Below are 15,942 nucleotides of genomic sequence, written 5' to 3'. Positions count from 1 at the left end.
TATAATGGTAACACTTTAGTATAGGTGCTGCAAATGTCACAGATAGATTATACATTGTTTATAATCACATCTATTATCAAATAATTATACATTTAAAAAGTGTGAACAACTGCTATTTGTTAATAATATCATTGATCAGTAGTAGAAGTCAGTTTGTACTTGGTTGTTAAGTCTATGAATACATTATCAATATGTTTCAGATTACCAAGCATTTATACATGTAATTTGCAGTCCCTGTCCATGTTTTATAGTTTTACATACCTCTGTAATAAGACACTCTGGATTTGGATTTAAGCAACATTTTGAAAGGCCTTCTTGAAGATGGGTGGTTATTGGTAGGATATCTTCTAAAGAGTCATTCAGGATGTGCCCATAATATGCAGTTAAACTAAAGAGAAACCAGACCAGATATGTAAATGACTAGGAGGCATGATGTCTTTTGAACTCCAATAATTTTCTAATGACAAAATACAGGAGGCCCCAGTTTGAGACATTCACTAATTGAGTTGTGTGACATCCAGTAATAAAGCATCCCAATATCCTTCTTCTTGTTCAAATTAGGCTACTTGAATAAACATTTAATTTATCCAAAGCATTACACTCAGTATATTTTTGTTACAACTTACTCTCACTCTCACCAAAGTGTGTGGTTAAGACAATGATTTAAACATTTAAAATGCAGATTCAGGCAATTTATACCCCAAGCTGGTGTATTCTGTATCATAGACATGAATATGAATAAACCAGAAGTGTGTTTTTATATGAGCTAAAATGGATCCTTAGGAATAGTTAATCACATCCCAATCACATTGCATTGTGGAGTAAATTATCTAGCCAAATAGCTTGGTAATGAAGAAATTATATGTGATGTCAATAGCACATAAGCATGCAAGGAAGCAGACAAGTATTGATAATGCAATGTCAAAATATATTATAGGACTTAAATGCATAAACAAAATGGTTGCAATACAGGAACAAAGAAATCAAGGTGCAATATAACTTACAGCATTAAAAAAAATAGACTGTTTGAAAATAAGCAAAACAAAAAACAAACTCTAGGCTAATGAGTCACTCAAAATAAAGTTATTAAATGAATCCAAGACAAGTGGCACTGCAGCGCAGATTAATCTTTTTTTTTCTGTCATTTACTGAATGAAAAATAAAAACCGGTCACTCTCTCTTACATTTCTATAACTGGTTGTTCAATGTTTAAAATCTAAAACATTCCTTTCATCAACTTGTGAATGTTTTCGACCAGTCAGGACACAGAGAATATTCATGTAGATTTTAAAGACATTGTATCGAAACTACGTAGTTTGTAGAAGTCGAGCACGACTACATGCCTCAGAGTCTCTTCAGAAAACAAAAATCCCATAGCAACTATCGGTTACAAGGCTGTAACAGCTTGCAGCAGCATCGAGCACTGACACAAAAAAATAAAAATGTGTTCAGTTTTGGCAAGAATGTTTGGGCTGCTTTAAGTTTTTTGTTTATTTGTTTTCACACTGAAAGAGTTGACTTCATTGGTACAGTAAATGCATTTAAAAAACTACACATCTGATGTAGAATTAACAAAAAATAGTGTGCATACTCACCCAATTTTGAAATATGGCAAATGCGCTTGGTTGTGGCAAAGATTTGACGTCAGTCGCAAAAAGTGGTTTGAATCCTTTAGCTGCAGTCTCTGTAAGCCAAAGTATAAAACAACATAGTAGACGCTACACCATGAAAAAGTTTTGTTTTCATCTTTTAATTTAAATGAGGTAATCTTGTGCTGGAATATCTCTCCTTAGAAGCGATCAAGAAGTGCTTCACAAATTCCTATCCATTAAAATCTGTGGTCTGTGGTCAAGCTCAACCCATAACATTTCCATATTTTGGTGTCAGACAACTAGTGACATGAATACATGCAGTTAAGAGCAAACTTTTCTCCTTTCTGATCACAGCTTGCATTTCAATTTGGAACTCAGTTTTGGGGTCATTCCAATCTAAAACATATAATGCTGTGTCTTTATCTTCGCTCTTGCTTGAGTACTGTCAGAATAACCCTGGACATCATATAAACAGCTCAATATTTTAGCGTGGGTTCTGTATATTTTATTTTGTGTTGTAGTACCATTTAATTTAATAGTTTCCTCTCCTCAGCTAGGCCTGAAGTGGAATTGAAATCAACAAGTTGAGTGTTGTTGAGGGGACAGCCTCAAACAATCGCTCCAAGTACTCTTTCTGCTGTTCTCCTCTATTATGTGAAACATTTACTTTTCTTGCAATTTCCGTCATATAATGCCCTTCTTTGTGAAGGGTAATTATGTTTTCAGGATTGTTGTCTTTTATTTCTTCCTTGTAGCTGTGGTTACTCACCAACCATAAACCCAGCCCTCCCTCCATGATTCGGAGGTACAGGTATCACCATTATTGTATAATTATATAATCACGTTTTGTTATCTCTTATAATTAGGTGGCCCAAAAATATACAATACAGTATAAAAATGTTTGAATAATTATCTTCACTGTTTAAATCCTTACCACCTCAGAGGAGCAGCATATTTATTTATTTATTTTTTCTTTATTTCTTTCTCTTAAAAGCTGCATATAAATGAATATAACTAAATGTGAAATACCTCTCGTAGGAAGCAGATTGTGGATTCTGACAGACTGCAGCACGTTCCAACCATTCTTAGGTAGCTGTCAGTAGCATTTAGTATTAAACCAGCCGGGATACTTCCATGCCTTCTTGAAAATTCATAGAAATACCTAGGATGTGTAAAAAAGATAAATAAGAACATAAGAAAGTTTACAAATGAGAGGAGGCCATTTGACCCATTGTGTTCGTTTGGTGTCCATTAATAACTAAGTGATCCAAGGATCCTATCCAGTCTATTTTTAAATGTTCCCAGAATTTTCAGCTTCAACCACATCGCTGGGTAGTTTGTTCCAGATTGTGACGACTCTCTGTGTGAAGAAGTGTCTCCTGTTTTCTGTCCTGAATGCCTTGAAGCCCAATTTCTATTTGTGTCCCCGGGTGCGTGAGTCCCTGCTGATCTGGATAAGCTCCTCTGGTTTGATGTGGTCGATGCCCTTCATGATTTTGAAGACTTGAATCAAGTCTCCACATAGTCTCTGTTCCAGAGTGAAAAGGTTCAATTCCCTCAGTCTCTCAGTAGGACATTCCCTTCAGACCTGGAATAAGTCTGGTTGCTCTCCTCTGAACTGCCTCTAGAGCAGCGATATCTTTCTTGAAGTGTGGAGCCCAGAACTGCACACAGTATCCAGATGAGCTCTAACTAGTGCATTGTACAGTCTGAACATCACTGCCCTTGTTCTCAATTCTACACTTTTGACAATATACCCTAACATCCTGTTTGCCTTTTTTATTGCTTCCCCACATTGTTTGGATGGAGAAAGTGAGGAGTCCACGTAGAGACTCCTAGGTCTTTCTCATGTGTTACTTCATCTAGTTATATTGCTCCCATAGTGTAATTATAGTGGACATTTTTGTTACCTGCATTTAATACCTTGCACTTGTCCACATTGAATTTCATCTGCCAGGTGTCGGCCCACAACTGAATATTATCTAAGTTCCTTTGAATGACCTGTGCTGCAGATTGTATCTGCTGAGCCACCTATTTTAGTATCATCTGCACATTTTACAAGTTTGCTAACTATCCCAGAGTCCAGATCATTAATATAGATTAGAAAAAGCAAAGGCCCTAGTACTGATCCCTGTGGAACTCCACTATCAACTTCACTCCAGTTAGAAGCAACTCCTCTAATCAACACCCCAGTTTCCTATAAATCAACCAGTTGGTGGTGTTATGGTGGTAAGATGGATGTTAAAAAGATATGGCAAATTGTCCCCTCATGCGGATCTTAGCTGTGAAGCTACAGAGGGTGTAAAAGTGGCATCTGTGCTGCCAGGTGTTGGGCAGGAAACAGCGGGAGGGAACACTGTCCCTTGTTACACACAGTGACTCCTGCTGAACAGGTGCTTGCAGACATCAAGTGCAAATCAATCAGGTACTCAGTCTTCTGAAGTCCTTATATGTTGGTAACATCTGCTGAGGTTCGTTCCTCGCTGAAAATGGGATTGTGACAGAATTTGAGATCATAGGAACATCTGCTTTCCGCCTCAATTACTGCTAATTTGTTTTTTGTAGATTTGAATTATATGAACAACAACGACAAGAACCACAAACTATGTAAAACATGTAATCAATTTAGAAAATTTGAATTATGAAAAATATGACTATTACAATTAAATAGCTGTTTGGGATATGTAATCTATTTTTAATATCTGAACTACTTATTCTTAATTAAATTATAATGATTATTCTTTTAGACAAGGAAATACTACTGAAATGCTTAGTCCAACTGTTTAAATAATTATGAAATGCACACAAAGCAGTTACATAAATCATTTTAAAAGCTTGATTGACTTTTCGGTCATGATTTCAATTAACCATAGAAAGCTCTGTATCACTTTAAATAATCAAAATACTATAATACTGTGCCACTCTACACAAAATGTATAAAAGTTAAAAAATATATAGTTAATAGAACCATTTTGATCTGCTTTTATCTTGGCTTTTTATTGAAATTCAAGCATTAACCTTTAACTCTATTTCAAATTTTTGGATACACTACTATTTATGTATAAATATAGGATTAGTTGCAGGGCTGGGGCTAGATTTTGAGATGAGAATAATGCCATCAAAGGAGAGATGCCATCAAATTTCAGACCAATCTAGTATTTCTCAAGGAGCTCAGAAGAGCGTCTCTGTGGAAACATGTAATATGCATATTATTATATGCTTATAATATAAGAAAATACTTTTTTTATCCTATCTATAAATTCTCTCTTTTGTTCATTTTTATTTGTTTGTCATAAAGCAGGAATTACTTGCCTCCAAAATTATTGTTCATATTATGTATTAAATATGTACAAACTACCATATTTTACTTTACTGTGCTGATTTGAAGCTACTTGTTTCTGTAGCAGCCTTTGAGATGAAAAGCCTTATATCAAAGCAGTGCCATATGTGAATTCTCCCCATCCCCTTTTGAATGTAAACCTTTTTAATTGAAGTTTTCCATCTTGATCATTAATGTTGATAAGATCATGACCTAGCTAACTATTTTTATTAATACTTGCACATTTAATTATCTAATATGATCACTTTTCTTTTATAAAAGGGACCATTTCAGCTCTATAATGAAAAACAAAATCTGTTTCTTAATTATTTCTTAATTAACCCCGTTTTACAGTATGTTCAGACTTAGATATATGCTTTTTGTCATCTTGGATACATACTCTGAAGTAAAACTGAGTAATCACAATATGTATTTATATTCTGATATGTGTGTTCATTAAGTTTCTGGAATGGGTTCATTCTAGAACATACCAGTGGGACTTCAGTTTTATACAATATGCAGTTTTTTGTTGTTAGCTAAGAAAGTATGTGAACTAAATCTGCTGAGGTTAAGGCTGAAGGGGTCTTCACAATGAGCAAGATAATGTGAATCTTTGTTGATTGGCTATTCCTTAATGAATTAGCTGAGGTTTCCAGTATCAAATAAAGAAAATATGAATATGCATCCTGATTTAGGGAACACAAATCTGAAACATTGTGTCAGTGTTACTTAATGATACTTAACAGAGAAATAGCAAGTTGGAAATTCCAGATTTTCCAGTAGCTTCATGTCATTTCAGCATTCAAGTAACAATTAATACCATTGTTGTAAGTGGTGATGTAATACAGATCTAAAACTTCCTAATATCTCAGTGGCATCAACAGACAGCTTCTGAAGCACTTTCACAGAGATGCACAAAATGCCCAGGAGCATGTTCAAAATGTGGTCATTCGGCTCTCTCTAATGTAAATGAATCTTCTGATCATCCTTGTTTCCTCTCGGCACCAAGTCTGTTTTTAATCAATCTATCCATTCAAAAAAGTTTTGGAGGAGCTCAATTTCAGCATTTCTTTCATTCTCTAGGTTTACTGCAGCTGAACAGCTTTAAAGAATATGTAAACAGGCACTGTCATTTTCTGTATTTACCTTTTTGTATGAAGTCCAGTTATTACATTCTTGAACAAAATCAGACTATTATCCCTTTTAAAGCTGTTAGGCCATCCTTGTATGGTTTTGTCTGTTCTTCTTCAGAAGACAGCTTTTGTTCAGCAATTTACACAGTATGTGGTAAACTGATGCAATTTACATGATTACGTAGGAACTTATGTATGGCTGAAAGTTTATTCACATGAATGATAATGCCCAGTCATTGATGTTTCAAGATAATAGACTATAGAAGTTTTTTTATATATGCATATTTATAACTATTTTCTATTCCTGTGAACACACATGCACCAAATCTGTGGGTTATTCAATTGAGAAAAAAGTATTAAAAAAATCATGTAAATCATAACCCATAACATGGAAAACTGGTCAGTTAATACATATAGGGCTAGACCAACTGAACATGTTGACCTGACCGTGAATCACAAAATCAAAACCTGTGCTCTTTAATGGTTTCATTTATTATCAGAAGCCACTGTCTACTACTTATCAATCAAAACACAATAGGATATAAGTTAATAATTTGCAATTTGTGGTTGGGTCAGAGTTTTAATTTGGTATAGCCTCTAGTTATGTAAGGCTAAATGGCATTTCGTACAGCAATAGTCAATTAAAAGAAAAATCATTGTCACCAAGACATGTCTGAAACAAGCACCCTGCACCCTGCATACTTTACCATCTGATACAAACATCAAATTAAGTCCCAAGATGTAATTTTTTGAACTGATCATTAATCTTCTTATTTATTCTATTGAAGCTCTTTTCTCAAATTGTAGCTGTCCCTAAATACAAAGAAAGTACAATAGAAGTTTAAAAAGGAATGTTGTTGAAAAATATAAAAACTCACACCTTGAGTTTAAATAATTTGTGTAAAGACTCACAATGGTTTTCCCTAATATATGTGTATGTGTATGAATTAAAAAAACAATGTCAAGCAAAACTGTAAGAGAGACTTCTGTGTACTTCAGTGTAAACTCAGAGTCATTAAAGAGGGCTCCAACTACAGAGTGAGAAAGGTCCATCTTTCAGCGCCGCTACCCTATCACAATGGACTTAAGCCATTACTGCTTTCTGATAGCTTGCTAAGTGTACTGCAAATCTGAAGAGAAAAAAGCCTCCCGCAGTTGGCACCCAAAATGTTTCAAATCTTATGAATTGGTCACTCAAGTCATCAACACATTCCTGTTTGACAATTGAGATGCTTTAGCAGACAACTTCTGTTGTGCACAATTGCTTTCATTTAGCCAATAATTCAGCATGTCAGATATGCAGTTTGTATTGATACAGGCAATATCTATCTAATATTTATTGTTTTAAGCAAAAGCCTATGGGATATAAGCTGTATATTATATAAAACATAATAAAGAAAGAATTGAAAGAACATTTTGCAATACACTTACAAAATGTCACAGTTCCTTAACCCTGACCCTCTTTCCCCACTAGAGGCCACCAATGTTCCCTTGCCTTTTCCTGCTCCCTTTACTGCTTTCTTTTTTCACTCTGTCAATTAACATTCCTCAACACCCTTGTGCACTTCTGCTCCTGTCCTCTGTTCTCATTGGTTCTGCTCCTGCCTTCCTAGTTTCTGCTATCCTTTATATACCCCTCACTGCCCTCACTCTAGGTGAAGTGTTGTCAGCTCTCCCTGCATCGCCAAGCCTGGCTCCTTGTGCGCCCTCCTGTATCTGTTTTTCTTGACCTCCTGGATTTCGACCATTGCCAGTGACCTCAACCACGCCTTTGATCTCTCCTTGGCTTTTGTCTGCTCATTGTACTAGCTCTGCACTTGGGTCCTTCTCTACAGCTTGACGGTCCTCCCACGAGGCAACCGTGACACAAAACCGAGAAATAACACCGTTGATTTCACACAAGATTGTTTTAAGACTGATCAAAATATTACAGCAATTGCATACTGCACATTGGAAAACCGCAATTTCATATATTTTTTCTTGATGTTTGCCAGTGAAAATCGAAAACAGTGTTTATCATCATCCATTGGAATACCAAAATATTTACCAAGCAAGACATAAGGATGAGGTTCAGACTTCTATATGCAAATGTAATGTAATCTCTGTGTTTGTCCTCAACACATTTGCTGTAAAACCTCTGACATTTTGTTTTGTTGTTGTTGGACTTAAAATTTAATATGAAGATATTTGAACAGATTTGATGGACATACATTAAGATCCTACATAATGTGTATTAAACTATGTGTTTTAACTAGAACTAGATGACTTAATGTTGAGGCTATCCTACAGAATTAGATCCTAAAAGATACACTCCACATGTACACTGGTGTGAACCCTGGATATTATGCTGTTTTCCTCTCCTGGAATGCCTTAAGGGGTCCTGTGTAATAAATATGGTAATCCTAAGAACACCAATTTTAAATTCATGGAGTGAGAAATCCCTAAATGATGTGTGCAGCTAGCTTTGTTAAATGATGCAGAAATGCCATATGGGAGATGGCACTGGTGCATCTGTTACTGTAGGTCAAGACATTCCTCATCCCATTTCACCCTTTGACTAGCATTGTGAGATGGAATACATCCTTCAATAGTTTTGAAAACTATCAGCCATGTCAAAAACATGATAAGTTTAGTTTTGATCTCCAGAAACATGAAGATTTGCAAATACTTGGTGAAAACAGTTTCAGACATTATTTATGTAAATCTGTGATATGAAGCAGTCATGCTTTCTGAAGACTACATGATAATAAATGAGCATCTTGCTGAAGATGAAATCCAAATCTGTATTTTTCATACAATAAAAATCTAGTTTATCTTTATGAATATAATTATTATTGTTATTATTATAAATTAACTGTCCCACTTCATAAAATATCAGCATTTATTGTTAAACCCACTAAAAGAATGGCAGACTGATTTACTGCATTTTCTTTTCCAAGAAAACTTTAATTTTTCTCTGCACAATATATGCTGCAGGGAGTTAATACTCCTATTCATATTCATATTCATCCAAACACCAATTTGCATTTATATAGCTGAAGCTGCAGCTTTTAAAATTATTTGATACAAAATAATGCTCTGTTATTATAATACACAAATTATAACAATGTGTTGCCAAGTAGACCTGTGTAATCTTATTACAGTCCCCTTGCTAATACACACACAGGCAGCTATATCAATGCTCACTTAACTCCTTATTTCTTCCTTGGGCTGGTATTTTGTGTTTACTTATTTTCTTGCACTACTAGTGTCTGGTATGTCTGCAGCTCATTGTAAAACAGTGACTGGCAGATAAGAAACTCCAAACAAAGCTGTCATACTGTTTTGTTTGAAAACACATGTCCCTCCCTTGTCATGGACCTACAACTCCTTTTCAGACAAGAGTTTCACACATTTGTGGTATAACTCCTAGAGTTCTTCTAAAGCAGTTTTTAAATGTGTAGCATAGGAATCTCACCTCATTAACATATTTCTAATTAGTACATCACACACTATGTCTGTGCTTGTACCAAGATCGCTGAGCTTCCATGCATCTCCAAGAACATCCAGCCCTGTTTTACTGATATGTTTTCTCTGAAATCAATGGCTGCATTTTGCTGGAGTCTTTGTGCAATGTTGCATTTTTTGCATAACATTATTACTTGCCTGTTCAGCTCTGTGCCATACTCTGAATCCTGCCTACAGGGAAATAAATGTTCAGCTTCAAGAATTGTTATTGACTTGAACAAATACTTGGGTGACTGAGAGTTTGGCACTGTCTGTATTACCATTAATTGGATAATTAGTTGTTTGTGACTGTGGTAAATCATTGTGGACTATGTACCTTGTCCATGTATAGATTTGTTTTTTACTTGTCTTCTATTAACAATACTAACAGAGGGGGTTTGTGGGACTCCAACTGTACATCAGTATGGTTGCTTGGCTTTGCTGCTTTCAGACTCCAGTTTTGCTGTGTGTTGTGCTGAATAATTTCTTGCCCTTTCTGCCATAAAGCCTTTGTTGTATTTTGTATATATACACTATCAGTCAAAAGTTTTAGAACACCCCCATTTTTCCAGTTTTTATTGAAATTTAAGCAGTTCAAGTCCAGTGAATAACCTGAAATGGTACAAAGGTAAGCGGTAAACTGCCAGAGGTTAAAAAAACTGAAAAAGATCATGTATATGTCAGAGTTATATACTATGTTACTACACCCTCTTAAGCATTATTTGTCAGTGATACGCACAGCTCCTGTGCATAGAAGTGACACTGTATTCCTACAATGTGCACATCGTTTGAAAGCTTATTCTCTTGGCTACCAGCGCCTTTCATTCTCAAACACATCCGATTTACAGTTTCCGTGTCACCCGCCGTCATTTAGAGCCCTGGGGGTAAACGCACAAAGCTTCTCACATCCAGTCCTCGAGGACCACAGGGTCTTCTGGCCCCCTTTCAGTTGAGCTCTTAATCATTAGTCATTATTCTCCTCACATCCCTGTTAACTGTGTAGTGAGGTAAGCAGATACTGGTTTATGTACCAGGTGTATTTGTAGAAGACACACAATGCATGAGACATGCAAGAGCTGTGGCAGAGGTCTGTGGTTCAATTTATATAAACTGTGTAACAAACCGATCTCACAGGTATACATCTGATACAGAGGGAAGTGGAGCAAGGCTTTCCCACAATTCATTAACATACTACTCAAATAAAAATATAAAAAATACTCAACGTTGTTTAACATTTTAATATCCATATATTCCTGTTTCTTCTGATTCTCTGTCGTAATGCTTTTTCCTTTGACTTAATTAATCCCAATTTAACACCTATCCATGAGTGACATTTCTGACAGCTACCTGCCCCCATATATCATCCGTTATTTCCCAAGTGTGTCACATCGTTGTTACATTGGGCTAATGAACTTATTTTCCAATTGTATGGCTGTGGACTTGCTGCTAGTGTTTCACTACTCCCAGAGCTGAATAACTGCATCCCCTTAGTGAATAAAATTGAACATTTCCTGTTGTTTAAACTTCTAACTGACAACTCTAAATGGTTTGTTTTATTGATACACTAGAAACACAGTTACTGAAAATATTATTTCTGTCCTGTCCTAATGAGATGGTTAGGGGCAGTGGGTTAGTCACCAACTGAAAACAAATAAAAATAAGTAATATTTTCTCAAGTTGAGAGAGAGTACTAGACGTGTCTTTAATAACCACTTTTGCTTTAATGGCTTAAATGCATAATTTTTTGTAGTTGTGGTTTTGATTGCACTTGTTGGAAGATAAGTTGGATAGAGGTCCTGTGATTTTGTGCTTTGTGTGATTTTTTTCAACATCCTAATCTTCAGTTAATACAGAGGAGGCAATTCATTAGCTTAAGACCTAAATAATATTTTGAATCTTTATTCTCAACTGTGAAAATATATCAAAATTTACCTCTAGCAAATTTTCTAATTTTGAGCATGCCACAGGAAATTGGAAAAAAAAACTAATGAGAATAAAAAAAGAAAGTTGGTTAGGAAAGTCACCATAAGGTCAGTTTTATTTTAAAGTTTATAATGGGGGGAGGACAGCTTAGTTATCTTCCATTTCCACCTGTTAGGCTTTAAGGGTAAAATAATGCTAACCACTCAATCTCTTATCTACATCTTTGGTTTTAAATAATTGCCATAATATGTTAGGTTTATTTAAAGAGGAGACACTATGAAATAAGATTAATTGTTCAGTTTAGTGCATTTGTAGGCTTTATTTTACATTCTTAGATATTTTAGAATCGGAGGACAAAGTGAAAACACCCTCAATCCCCACCAAGCTGTCCCTCAAGAGAAATTAAACATAATAAATAATTGACTATTCAGTTACCTGTTACTAAACAAAGCAATTAAAATTGGAGACTGTTTAAACCTGGGCTAAGCAGCATTTTAAAGAGCTACTAAAGTGGTCTCACATTTTCAGTCAATGAAACTGCTTTCATTAAGAGCAGCACAGCAAAGGCCGCCAAGGCAATCATCAAGTTTTGTGCCTCATTCACCGACCATTCCATTTCTACTGGCAATATGCTACCTGCATTAACATAATTAACTACTATCTGCAATGTTTTCCTCATTTCAGTGGGAATTGTAGAAAGTTTCTTTCCAAGTGCATGTCAGGTTCAACCTTTCTTTTATCTAGAAATATTTTAAATATGAACAATTATGATTTACACTTATGTAAAGGCAGCCATTCTCTGCTACTGTGGCTGGTGCGGTCTGAGCTCCCCTCTTGGGATTCAATCCGTGCCGCACAGACACGCCGCACCGCAGCAGCTACACCCAGTAGAGCGATAAGCCCGCTACAGCTAGGCTCACACTACAAGTTATTTAGCCTGAATTTAGTGGGATCTTCACTGATCATGACTACAAGCAGCTTAGTTGGGGCTCATGCCTAGTACCGATGAGTGTGAAGGTCCACGATGCAAACACTTGCCCTCTGATACAAACTTTAACTCACCCTTACGATAATATCAAACATGTTTGATATTTATGACTACAATCGGCAGGGGTCGTGTAGGGTGAGACGATCAGCGACACATTCTGAGAACTGAGACCAGCAGCAACCATTGAGAGTTGAGCTCATTGAAGAGAAAAAGACTCAGGAAGAATAAACATGGCAGGAGTATTTGATTTTCAGAAGTATTTATTCAAATACTTCAAATACAAATAGTTGTTTTGGGGCAGGTTAATTAAAAATACTCAAATACAGGGAAAATCATATTTTCAAATACAAATACCAATTAATATCTGTAATTGACCCAGGTCTGTGCAAAACATCAATAAATACTCATGATTGTCCATTTCGATGTTTGTTTACTCTTTCACTGGATGGACCATGCGTGTTCCCACAAGATTGGGGAGTTTCAAGGTTGTGTCAAAGATCTCCCGACAAAGGATTTCAGATCAGTCGTTAATTGTGTGACCCTCTGTCCTTAAATGATAATCTAGTGTGCACTACTTCACTCCTTCTAGTGTGCAAAATACATCAATTCGTTGAAAGACAGTGAGCTGTCAACCGTTATAAAAATCGGTTCAGATTTTTAAATATGTGTAGTGTAAGCCTGGCTTACGAAAAAAAAAAGACCTGGTCTCCTGATGCAGGAGGCTTATCGTTGTACTGATTTTACAGAGGGGTTATGTCACCTTTAAAAAGCTCATGTAGACTGAGCCCCATTACACTACCAGAATGTGATTCTTGTAATATTGCATTGTGATGCCGCTATGTTTGTTTTCTTGGCAAATCCACTTGTGTGAAGAAAATGTTGATTAAAGACACATGAATAGTTTCCATGAACAACTTGAATGGCTGCATATACAAATACGAAACAATTAAAACAATCAAACATCAACGGTGGTGACAAGGGATAAGCGACTTTAGTCTGTGAACCAAATACGTATGCTGATTATGTGATTTATGAATCTATTAACATGATTAATTCACTAGACTAACAGTTGGTATTGAAAACATGAATGCATATAGGATATAATATATCTACAATTTAAAAAAAGTGTTTGATAAACTTCCACAGAAGGAATCAATTCTCCAACTGAAAACTATGAATCCAAGATAAAGTATGCATATAGACCGAGAACGGTTAACAGTGGCATGATTCAAGTACTACTTTGAACTGGAAGAGTGGTATACATCTTATTCATACTTACTCTTAATCATTTACAATTTACGTTTCATTGACTTTAGAACATTAAATTTGAGGGCATTCGTTACAAGTAATGAATGAAATTGCTGAGCAAGATGGTTGATGCTGACTCTATGGGTTCCTTCAGGAAACAGCTGGCTGGAATTATCTTGTTCATGCTATTTAAAGTAGACTAAAACAATAATATAATTTACTATGGAATAACATACCTTAGAGAGTATTCCTTTGGATCCTCTTTAAATTTCTGACATATTTCCTCATTTGTGGACTCTTGGAGGGATGGCAGCTCCTCAGAAGTGACACGCAATGCTGCCAAGCACAGTTTTCTCTCTAGACCGTCTTCTTTGCAGCAGCTGGCAATTCCTGGATGCTTTGGAAAGGGGGAATCCTTGCTGCAGGACATCTCTGACATTGCAGTAGCCTAACCGAGGAATACATAATTTGATAATTGTTTTTAAATTCACGTAGTTCAAGAAGTTGAGATCTCCAAATTGGGAAGTGTTCAAAAATGTCATAATCAGACAGGAATTAATTGACTTCATATAAACAGTGAATGCTCTTTGGAACAATCATAAGGTTGGTAGGTCATTTAATTTTGCCCCTGATATCAAGATCATCACCTGTAATGATGATGACTAAATGTTCTGACATTGTCTATATTCATTCACCTACAAAATTTAAAAAGTAGAGTGCTTATGTTGTAACTATAAAAGATAGAACATTTTACAATATTCATACTTGTGTGCCAGTTTACATGTGTAGTTTTTTATTCAGTTTTACTTTCATAAATATTGTGTTCCAGATCTGCAAATCTGAAGGATTTTAAATATTGAAACGAGTCTGTCTATAAAGTCTGGCAGTCAAACACATCATTCCTCAGGGACATCAGTGGACTGTCTGTTGTTTGTTCTCCTCTGGTTAATGGATCGTTTCTAGTGGGGAAAATACCAAACTCTTCTTGAAATATTAATGAAAATTGTTAAACAACTCCTAACCTTTTAACAAGGAAAAAACAACAAATATTATGTTTAAGCTTGGCATTGCTTGTGTATGCCTGCAAATAGAGGAACTTGGGTTCACAAATAATTGTATGTTTATTTTTTTATTTGTATATACTTGTATGTACTTGTATAAACAGTTGTCTTTTGCCTGGTTCATTGAATGTATAACTAGTACTGGATGTTAACAGGCATTATGCAAAACTGCAGACCAGCAACAGCAAAGTTATATGGTTAAAGAATGGCTGTGCCAGCATTGTCTTTTGTTAATTTAAACATGCATAATCCATTTTAAATGTTCTAAACTCTTTTATCATTATTGTGATATGGTAACTGCAGCAGACAAAAAATGCTAAAAGCCACATCATATTGTTAGATATAGAAGGTGATTAAAAACAATACACAATACTTAAGGTAACTGATGATAAAGTCTTGTTACACATGACTGTTAGCTGCACTGATTTCCAAAGGGAAACTGAAAGCTTTTCTTCTATATTTTATTTGGATGCAATCCAAGCTCACAGTGTCCTTGCATTTCATATCAAAATCACATCTGGTTTATTTATAAGAGTAAGTCTTAATGAACAATGTTTGAGTTAAAAATTAAATCAGGAAATTCCAAGTGGTTTTAAATCTTTCAAAAGAGAAACGGGGAATGCAGGAGGAAAAACGCATTTGTGTCTTTGGGATGTAATTAATATCACAGCAGTATGTAAAAAACGCTGTGAACCACTCATGAATTTGTAACAATGTGTTTGTTAACCACTAGGGTACAGCAAAGCTTCAACAATATCAGTCTCCTCGTAGTCCAGTGGATGCTAGGAACTAAGAGTATTGTGATTTAGGTTTTTCTGTTTGTTCATTTTTGTATTTTCACATTCCAAATTGATTATACCAATTTATTTTGTACTTTTATTGTGTATGTCAAATGGTACCCATATTCAGCTGGTGATGCTAGCCCCTTAACGTCACACAAGGTAAATGGCAACACTGAAATAAACTGTACTGACTTATAAAACAGCAATGTTTTAATTTAAAATCCCAAGATGCAAAATGTATGGCAGCTGCACTGCTATAGGGCTTTAAACGAATGAGAGTACACCAGTTTTCTTCATTGGAAAATTCTGCTGAACCCTTTAATGTTCTCATTTTAAAATTATTTAACGCATTTTCTAAGGGACAGCACAAGTGCATCAGTATATTTTTCCCAGTCTCCACAGATGCTGTT

At 35.5% G+C, this 15,942-nt stretch overlaps 1 protein-coding gene across 1 annotated transcript in view; it reads right to left on the bottom strand.

Moving 5' to 3' along the window:
- Positions 1-15,942, bottom strand: part of gc (GC vitamin D binding protein) — a 35,899-nt gene that overhangs the window by 4,990 nt on the left and 14,967 nt on the right. The window contains exons 4-7 of the mRNA XM_066710631.1: positions 13,926-14,137; positions 2,622-2,754; positions 1,596-1,684; positions 262-388 (exon numbers count right to left, since the gene is read on the bottom strand). Coding sequence (XP_066566728.1) covers positions 262-388; positions 1,596-1,684; positions 2,622-2,754; positions 13,926-14,137 — 561 coding nt within the window. The remainder of the gene's footprint in view (positions 1-261; positions 389-1,595; positions 1,685-2,621; positions 2,755-13,925; positions 14,138-15,942) is intronic.

The sequence above is a fragment of the Amia ocellicauda genome, chromosome 8 (genome assembly GCF_036373705.1).
Source record: "Amia ocellicauda isolate fAmiCal2 chromosome 8, fAmiCal2.hap1, whole genome shotgun sequence".
NCBI classification, from domain to species: domain Eukaryota; kingdom Metazoa; phylum Chordata; class Actinopteri; order Amiiformes; family Amiidae; genus Amia; species Amia ocellicauda.
This window is presented reverse-complemented; position numbering and strand designations above follow the sequence as displayed.